This window comes from Varanus komodoensis, unplaced genomic scaffold (genome assembly GCF_004798865.1).
Source record: "Varanus komodoensis strain SLA01 unplaced genomic scaffold, ASM479886v1 scaffold19, whole genome shotgun sequence".
Lineage (NCBI taxonomy): Eukaryota > Metazoa > Chordata > Lepidosauria > Squamata > Varanidae > Varanus > Varanus komodoensis.
In genome coordinates, this window is record NW_025335550.1 from 22,520,787 (window position 1) to 22,531,080 (window position 10,294).

A 10,294-nucleotide genomic window follows, 5' to 3' on the forward strand; every position below is an offset into this window, starting at 1 on the left:
CTACAGGAGCAGTATAAAATTTCTTAAACATAGAAGCAGAGCAAGTCAGAAGGGATCTCCTGGGCCATCTAGTCTGACCTCCGGCTCCAGCTGGCTCCACTCATGACATGCCTAAAACAAACGAACAAACAATTCTTACCTAATTGGAATGTTATTACGTGTCCAGGTAACCTCTGCCTGGGGAAAAGATTCTACTACACAAACAAAGGTGGCCGCTTCCTCAACCAGGGCATCCACTGTTTCAAGAGGAGTGGTGATTATGGGCGCTGTCAATGAGAAAAAATAGAGATGATGGAGATTACTTGACAAACTAGTCATCTTTCCGACTCAGCTGGGCAAATATCTACTTTTTATCAAGAAAACTGCCCCTCAACCCCCCAAGAAAATTAATAAATTGAATAGCAGCTTAGAAGCAGAGAGCACAACTGAAAGCACAACCATCACTATCTGCAGGACCAAAAATGGGTACCAAAGAGGAGCAAACAAGACAAGCTGGAGATGCTCTCCAATAACCTTTCACCTACACACTAAGGCCCTCCTTTCAAACCTAAAATGTTGGTTTTCAGTCAGGAAGCTCAGCCCTAAGAAATCTCTCATGCATAAATTAGAATTAAGAGTGTAGAATTGAGACTCAGGAGATTAGGATTCTAGTCCCCACTCAGTCAAAGAGCTCACTGAGTGACTTTGGGCCAGTCACAGACTCTCAGCCCAACCGACTTCCCTGGATTATCGCAAAGATAAGACTGAGAGGAGGAACATTAGGTAAACTCTGAGCTGCTTGGAAGGAAAAATGTAGACAACAACAACAAAAACAACAACAACAACAATAATAGATGTGAACCACTGCCAATCATCCCATCAAGACATTATCAAGAAATTCTTTCAGGTTTGATTTCTTGCCTATAAGCAGAGCCCAACTTGTGCCAAATTTCACCTGAGGCACCATTTCAGTGACAGCTCCAAGAAATACCCTCAGTCTACAGCAGGAGTCTCAAACTCAACTTACCTGGGGGCCGCTGGAAGTAGAGGGTGAGGCTGGGCCGCATCAAGTATTCCACAAAAAAAAAAGGATTTCAAGTATTCCTAAAAAAGTACAACTGATCCAATCTTCTCAATCTTTACTAATAATAATTCAGAACATGAACAGTTCTTCAGAACATAGGCTTCTCTTACTTCCTCCTACTCCTTGCTGCCAGAGACCTGACAGTGCTTCCTCTTGCACAGCTGAGCCACATTTGGCTTGAGGGAGGAAGCAACTGAGACCCTCAGTATGGCTTGAAGATGCTCATCAGTAAGTTTGGACCTGAACTTTAACTTATTAAAGGTCATGGTGGAGAAGAGCTTTTCACACAGATAGGTGTTCCCAAAAAGGCACATGGTCCGCTTGAACATCCTGAAAAGCTCAGGGAAGGTAAGGGGCAATTCTCTCAAAAATTGTCCAAGCTTGTGTCCTCCTGGAGGCCAGCCCAGGCGCCGCTGGCACTTTGAAGGCCGCAGGGCCCCTCCCCTGTGCCCTGCCCATCCCGGCACGCAGCTTAGAGGGAACATTGTGCCCAGGGTGACAATTCACGCAGGTGCGTGTGAGAAAAACATGCGGGCCGCACTATCACTAAACTTTGATATCAAGTGGGGGCCACAGAATATCATCCCACAGGCCACAATTGGCCCACGGGTCGCGAGTTTGAGACCCCTGGTCTACAGCAATGTCACAATAAGGCATGCAGCTATTTTCTTTTTCTTTGGAAGTGTTGCACTTGCTCAGCTAATCATGCTCTCTTTTTTGCAATTGTGACTCATGCTCAGCAGATCTGGGCTACTGGAGGAGATATGGGTGGTGAGGTGTGGATGGTGAGGACACGTGCCATTCCTCCTCCATGAGGATGTGGGGGTTGGGGGTTGGGCAGAGAATGTAGGAGCAATCAGCCAATCAGCTGTGATAGGGAAGGAGTCCAAAAATGAAAGAGCAATGTGGTTGGCGATCTGATGTGGGGCCGCCACCCAAGTTATTTGAGGAGAAACTGCATGCACAAGGAAAAGGCAGAGTAATGTGGATCTGCCTTTGGAGATTTTGCAGTGCTGAGTTGAGCAAAACACTCAGCGATGAGAAAATATCTAGCTTAATGCCAAGACTAAGTGCGCCTGTCAGAGCATGGCTGCCAGCTGGTTTGCAGACCTAGTGGCTGAGGCCTTGCTTACACAACATGGATGAGAACTGGAGGAGAGGCCACTTGCCGGGGGGGGGGGGGGTAGGAGAAGCACCACCCATGGTCCAGAAAAGCCCCCAGCAGCTTCAGTGGCAAGGCCTGGAAGCAAATTTGTCCCTACTCAAAAAATAGCGTTGATTACTTGTTTAGTGCAATGCTCAACATGGCTCTAAATTACTGTGGCTGCATTTATCGCATGTCATAATATTAGGATTAATGGAGATCAAGGGGGCACCTCCTATGAATTCTTCTCCCTCTCCATGCAGCTCTTGGCACACAAAGCCAACTGTGAACAATTCTTTCAATGTATGCCTGCCAGACACATCTATCTAGGCTTGGTGTACCAGATACTGTTGACAGCTATGTTCGGCGCTCGCTTTTTAGTGCACTACTGGGAATGCTAGGAGGGGTGAGGAGAAAACCCCCCTTTCACCTTCACAGAATGCTAAAACGTTGCCCTGCCCAGAGATCAGTTACCAGATGGCCATCATTACAAAGGCTGAGTGAGGTGAGCTTATGTTGAGGGTAAAGAAGAAAAAGGCTCTCTGAGAGGCCTTGTGACAGATACGGTCTTCCATGAAGGTCTTCCTTTGGCCCTCAGCCCCTCTCAAAAGTGGGACATTGTCCCCCAAAACTTCTCCAAAATTGAATTCAGCCCTCAGGCTCCCTGCATAGGTCTAGGTCTTGAATCTTATTGCTGGACCTGGAGATCCCACTAGTGACAGAAAACTTTCCATATTATAATTCTGTGGAGGTATATAGGCCATACAATATTGTACAGGGTGTCCCAAAAAAATTGACATTATTTGAAATGTGAATATCTGAGTAACTACATGTCCTAGGCAAATGAAATTAAATAGGCTTCATGTTGAACAATAAAAGATTTATTTATCAAAATTCAAACAAGAGATTCAAAGAGATGTAGATTTTGTAACCGATTTCACAAAGCTTTACAAATGTTCAATATGCACACCGCCTGTGACATGACACACGTCAAGTCTGTAGTCCACCTCCTGCCAAACATGCTGTAGCATGTCTTGCGTAACATTGCGTAGCTAACCTTAGGTAGTTTTTACACATTTTGTTAAAATTTGAGATCATTTGAGCGAGAATTGGCTATGTTATTAGACTACGAAATGATGTCATTTTTCTTGGGACACCCTGTATACTCCTCAGTATGCGAGTAAAGCGTATCCAAGGAAAATGCAGCAAAATATGTGATTGAAAAGATGTAACTTGCAGGTTTACCCCTCAGGTACTTTGGCCATGGATGCTTGGCAGACTAGTGATGATGCCAATCTTTATAATGGCCCAGTTCAGAATAGTAATTTTTGTCCATTGAGTGCATTGATATTCCTTATCCTTTTTTTAAAAAAAGGTTTATTTTTTCTTGTATTTTCATGTATAATTTTCTTCATTAAATCAGCCGCCCCACCATTTTTTCACATCTTGATCATCTGAAGTAGAGTATTCTTCTCCTTGACATCTTCCTCCCACTTGTGTTGTAAGCTGGGCCAAAGAAGAGACCCTACCTGCATCTACCCCCTTTCCCTTCTATGCTTCATTTATGCAATGGCAGAGAAAGAGGGAGGCCTTTTCTGTCTCGGCTTGCACCATAAAGAAGGGGAGGGGGCAGAAGAGAATGGGAGACCCTTTTCTCTGCCTCCACCACTAGCAAAGCTTCAGCATTAGCTGCCACAGCCCCAGCCAGAGGAAGGATGTTTGCAGGACTCACAAAGCGCTAAGTAAGAAATCCTGGTGCCCCATAACCAGTGATGGGGCCCAAGTTGCTTTCAGAAATGCACTTGGAAATAACGGGCCTGTTTTCCATTTGGTTTACTTGGGAGAACATTTGGTTGGCAGGGCCCAGTTTGGCATCGTAGGGGCCATGTGTGTGTTGTCCATCAGGTGTTCTGCCATGTGAAACAGAGAGTGTGGTGGGAATCGGCAGGGCCTTTCATATTCCTGAGGGCCCATGGGATTGAGTGATCTCCTACTGATACTTGTAGCTATTGCTGAGCTCAATATCTGGAAAGTGGTACAAGGCACGCTGCAAGACAGGCTTGTTTATATCTTAAATGCCTCGCATGGCATGTGATGATCAACAAATGCCTTGACATGATTTTGTGTTTTTGGTGAAAGAATCCAGTGCTGATGTTTTTTGGAGGGATGCTAACTTCTTTTTGCCTCCTTTAGGCAGGAAAAGGAAATGAGTGCTATCCATTATTTATATGCAACAAAGAGCCTTGTGGCATCAGCTTTTGAAGGCCTGGAAACTAACTGGGAGCAAATGTTCTGTGCATGTGACTCAGTCTATTTATCAAGTTGACAGCAGTATGCAGTTGAACTGTTTACACAACCTTTGATGCCAATATCTGAATTAATTTCATTCAAGCACTTGGTAAGTCTTCCTTCCACTCCATTTTTGCACACAAAAAGTAATCATGCCAAACTGATAAAAATGCTGTTTGCATAACCAATGGCTCTAGTGGCCAAAGTAGAAGTTGCCTGCAATTTCACCTCTCTTTTACCTTCAAGGTTGGGATTTTTGACTGAAAAGCAGCCTTGGAGCCTGCAGCTGAGAGCAGAAAGTTGCTTGCAGGAGGAACAGCTAACCCTTTCCTTTCATGATATATATCCACTAAAAACTCCCTCCTTCAATCTTTTTCCCAGCTACAGACCAGGGGGTGGGGGAAGAGGAAGGGTCCCCATGGTTCTCTTTTATGCTTACAAAGGTAATTAGGGAGAGGCAGAGTTGATAAAGGCTTAAGCTGTTCCTCCCCCTCCCCCCATATGCTTGTCCTCCACTTTCTATTTCATCTTTCCAAAGTTTCCTTAATTTAAAATCATAGAACTCCTGGAATATGTAGTTTGTCCACTATTGTATCTGTTACATATCTATTATGCACACATTTTGAAATCAATCATACTTCAGATGGATTTTGCATACTGATATAGATGGAATCTTTCTGTCTGTCTCTGTCTCTCTCACACACACACGTTTTCAAAATAATTTTCAGTTCCAACTTTAAAAGTTACATTTTGTACATATGTATATACTGTTTATATACTGTTTCAGTGATTTTTATGCAATAAAGCTGCATTCTGCTATGCCATTCAAAATAAAAATAAAAATGGAGGTCTAAGCCCAAAATTAATTGAACTGTGCCTTTTATTATTCACAGAATTAAATATCTGTGTCTGTGTTTATATAACATAGGAATAGCTATCTATCTATCTGCGGGAGGAGAAGCATTCCATTTCTAGACTTGGTCATTTTGTGCATGCTCACCCATATGTCTATTCTGTCCTATTCCTGCATTAATATATGTGAAGCTTTTTAAAAAAATCTACATGCATATTCACATTTCAATGCACCCTGACATACTTTCTGTCAAAACAGGCCTTTCTGAATGGACGTTCTCTTAAAATGCGCCTTTTAAACTGTATATCCATATGTTTATAAGTGCACCTGGAACGAGCGAAAGCCAGCGGATAATGAATGGTGTACCAATTCACCTCGGAGCAAATCCCAGTGAAGCCCATGGAAGATATCTCTGCGTAGGCATGTTAAGGATGTCATGGCAAGGCTGCAAGGCTATGCTCCCTTACCTGGGAGGATATCAGAAGGAATATAGTGGGGCTTACATCAGAGTAAATATATGGAGGAAGAGGATTGCATGGTAAGTTCTGACATTCATGATAATCCAGGAGATATAAATCATATCTGTTTGTATTGGAACAGGCAAAGACTGGATTCCTCAAGCACGATTAAGTCCCATTTATTTAAATAGGTCTTCTCTAAGCATGGTAATGTCTGTACCCAATCCCTGTTATCTGTCTGTCTGTCATGTATCTATTGATCTATCTAGAATACCTCTAAGCATTTGTTCCAGGCAGGCTAATCATACGCATATTACCTGGATCTGAATTCGATAAAGTAACAATTGCAGGGCTGTTGACCAAATCATATTCTGCAAACAGTACACTACAAACAGTTTCCATCATATCACTTCTGTTTGACACCGAATATAAAGACTTCCCACATAAGTGGTGCAGAAGAATTCCTGTATCCATCACAACACAACCTACGGCGATTTGAAAATACAAACAATGTACCGGCTCCTTCATAGCGAAGGCAATTTGCGATGTAATCATGGGAGAAAGGAGTTCATTCAAACAGATCTCAGTGGCTTATATAGTTATTCCATCGCCTGGGTTGCCCCGGACTGTAAAGATATCACCAGTGGCAAAGCAAAGAGAAGATGTAATGCCGTTTGCACCAACCTTTGGGGAGTTTCTCTGCCAAGCTGAAAGCAGCCAGTGTGAAGATCTGTACAAGTGGAATGTTGAGCAAGTCTTTCATGATTAATCCAGCGGGGGAGGGAGAATGGGATTCGACGTCTTTAGTCAAAGACAAGCATATTCCTCTTTGGCTGCTGAATTTTTACAGCATGGTTCATCACAAAGTTCCTCTCAGCCACTGACTCTGTGGGTTCTAAGTATAATCAGGAATTCTCCGACTTGGCTGGAGTGATGGACGTGACCAGCTGGTGTGCTTCCACTTAGGTCAGTATCAAAAACATGGGGGCTCATGAAACAAGAGAACACAAATCCCTTTTGAATTCCTTTTAAGCAAACAGTGAGGAGCACAATGCCTCAGTGCCTTTCTAAAATAATCACTTGGCTTGGTTCATCAGAAGGTGTTAAGGCTTCCACGCCAGCCACAAGCAAATATGCTCACTGTTCTCCCTGAATATTCTGTTTTTAAAACTCCCTCCCTCACTGCAACAGACTGTAGCTGTTCATTCACTTTTGTCCACATTCAGTTTGTTTAAAATCTCAAGTTCTTTTTTCTCCCAAATATGAAGAATTCTGTACATTTGGGCAAGATCTTTATGACATTTCTGTTCCAGCAACATTCTTGTTCATCAATAGTACAGCTATATCCAAGCATGGAGAAAACCTGATGTAGCTGTTGCTAAAGATTAGCAGTCTGTCCTGGGGTGGGGGTGGGGGGATTGGGTGGCAACCTTAATTCAGGACTAATATTATTGAATGCACAGGTATTCAAAGTCAGCTTTCAAAGCTCTGAAACTGGATGGATGCCTCCGTTTTCTCCCACTTCTGTTGTTTTGAATATCAAGGTTTTTTTGCCCTCAATATGGAAAACATAGCACATTTGAGTAGATTCTTAGCAAAAGTGAACTAGAATTAAATTCTCACCCATCCTTTCAACAAACGAAAGGGCCATATAAGCCATTTTGGGAAATGCACCTGAAGGCAACAATGAGCTTTCCATGAACTTCAGGTCACTCAAACTGCAGGTTGTTAGTCCATTTAGCCCACTAGTATTGCCTATGGCAGCCTTCCCCAACCGGTGTACCCTGCAAATGCTTTGGACTTCAGTTCCCAGTATCCCTTACCATTAGCTAGGCTGATGGGATTTGAGGCCCAAAATAGCCAGAGGGCACCAGACCAGGGAAGGCTGGTTTGCTCTAACTGGCAACAACCCTCCATGTGCACAGACAGACTCCTTTTCTAGCCTTCTAAATTAAGATCCTTCTAAGCATCTGTTCTACCACTGAAAACAACACCAATTTTCCACTGGGGTTTAGAATTTAGAAGCATCTAGAATTTAGACATATCTCCTCCTCTGAACATGAAGCTTTCATTTAGCTATCATGACTAACCTTCCTCTTCTTAATTTTATTTTGATCAAGAATGTTTCTTGATCAAGAAATACTCAAACAGCAAATTCGTTCTCCAAATATGGACCCTTAGGCAGGCAGAACCATCCTATCCATGCTCAAGAGGGAGGTGTTACCAAGCTTGTAGAAATCCTGAGGGGTGTAAAAATACAATAAGCCTTTCATTACAATAATTTAAAAATAACCCTTCTAAAGGTTGGGGGGTGCCCCAAAATAGCTCAGTGAGTGCTGAACATGCTCAGCAGATGCAAAATACGAAGTGGATACTGCTGGGGTGTGACTGAAAACTTGGGTGATAGAGCGTAATATCCCTGGAAAGGGCATTGCTGACTGGCTGGCTGGAATCCTGAACAGAAGCACTTTCCACTTTTAACCATAAATGAGTCCTGTAGAAGACTAAACAGGATGAAAATACATTGAATGAAAGGAGAGCTGGCCTGGCTCAGGCCAACAGTCTGTCTGGGTCAGCATTCTGATCCTTCAGTGGCCAAGCAGATACCCCCGGGAAGGCTACAAGCAGAGTGTGAGTGCAGAAGCACCTTCATATTCTCCAACAACTGGTATACAAATGGATAATGGAACTAATACATAGCCATTTTGACTAGTAGCCATTGATCAACTTATCCTTCAAGGAAGTATGCACCTGAGTGAATATCATCACAGCCTTGGCCAGGTTCAGACACATCCACATTATATATCCACATCCTGGTTTCATCTCCTGGACAGAAAAGAGATGAAGGCACAATTTCCTAGTTCAGACATAATTTAGTATTTTACCAAAGCTAGATGGACAAAGAGAGGGCATAGACATGAATTCAAGTTTTGCTCTCAGTCCGATAAACCATGGTTTATATGCCCAGGACAATGAATATACTTGCCTTGTGCGCAAGTTAATTTTAAAACTTAATTATGCACTGTGTGAGGAAATCAAAGATAAATTGGAACATACTTGTTTAGTCACCTGATCATCCATTTTACTCTGGGTTTCTTGTTTGTTTTTGTTTAACTGCAGAAGGGTCTTCTTTGCTAGCTGAATTTATGCATCATACTAAGTTACCCTCTGAATAAGCCATCCTGGTTAGGTTGTGCACTGAACAGCCTACAGTATTCCGGATAGGTCATCAGGCTTACCATAGTTTTTTATCCTCTTCACTTCCTCTCAGTCTTCCCACTAACTCCAGCATATATCCCATGAGCCTCTGTGGCAGAATCCCACATTGCCTCACTCCTTACATCAGCACCCTTCCTGCATTTGGTCTGCTGGGGCTGTTGGTGACTGAGAGAAACTCCCCTTACCTGCCCCACATCAACTTACCAAATGAAATTAATTTTCTGAACCTTTTATGGATGTAGTTGTGTGATCATCATCAGCTTTGCAATACTCCATCTCTCTGCCATTTAGCCAAGCATCTATCTCTTCCTCTTCCACTTATCACTTACATTACTAGCTATCAACCAACTTTAGAAGAAAACAGGTTGCTTCACATTACTCTGAAGTAAGCACATCTACTCCCAAAACACCCCTGCCTCTCAAATATTTAGCTAAGTGTCCCTATATTGCCCACTTCTTCACTTAAGTTGCTAAGTAGCAAATGCCATTCTTTTAAAAATGCTAATATATGTTGCCCTAAAGTAAGCCCACCCGCTCCCAAAGTAGGAATACCCACTGGGAAACTGTGTTCTCTCCAGGAGCTTTCAGTTCCCCCTTCCCCATGCCTCTTCCTGTTTGTTGGTCCCTTCCATTATGGGCTATACAGCAGTGAGTGGGATCATGAGACATACCCCAACATCATGGCAAAGCAGTAACATGTATGTGAAAATTGCAGAAATATTAATAAAATTGCACCAGTCATTTATTCCTGTGCTTTATTTATTTATTTATTTATTTATAACATTTCTATGCCGCACCCATCGCAGAAGCCTTGGGGTGGCTCACAAGGAAAAGGTTTTAAAGGTTGTGAATATTCTCAGGACACTCTTTAGTGTCATTTCTTCATAATTTTTAGAGGCATGGGGTGGGAGATGCTGGGAAGAGATGAGGGAAGATGGCAGTGGCACAGTTGCAAGGAATGCTGGGGCTTTGGCCATTCTGACCTGGCAGCTGACTAGCCATTCCCGGCAACCCATGATAAAATTGCCCTGCCCAGTTTGGATGTCACAACAAACCACCACAGCTGTGAACATACCAAAAACATGACATAGGCTTGTCTGCAGAAACTCTGCTGGGTTCACATGATAGGACAGCTGAACACAGCTGATTACACATGATGGGTTGTCATGCATGCAAATCAGGACACTCTATGAACTGAAAGTAGATGTTGCTGCACTAAAAGACAGATATAAACTGTTTATTTACTTATTTATTTGGGATATTTCTAA

At 42.9% G+C, this 10,294-nt stretch overlaps 1 protein-coding gene across 2 annotated transcripts in view; it reads right to left on the reverse strand.

The window, feature by feature from the left end:
- MUSK (muscle associated receptor tyrosine kinase) overlaps window positions 1-6,630 on the reverse strand; it is a 61,834-nt gene extending 55,204 nt beyond the window's left edge. For both annotated transcript variants that reach the window (XM_044427955.1, XM_044427954.1), the window contains exons 1-2: window positions 6,492-6,630; window positions 140-266 (exon numbers count right to left, since the gene is read on the reverse strand). In XM_044427955.1, the coding sequence (XP_044283890.1) occupies window positions 140-266; window positions 6,492-6,570 (206 nt within the window). In that variant the 5' untranslated portion in view covers window positions 6,571-6,630. The remainder of the gene's footprint in view (window positions 1-139; window positions 267-6,491) is intronic.
- Between the last annotated feature and the right edge of the window lie 3,664 nt (window positions 6,631-10,294).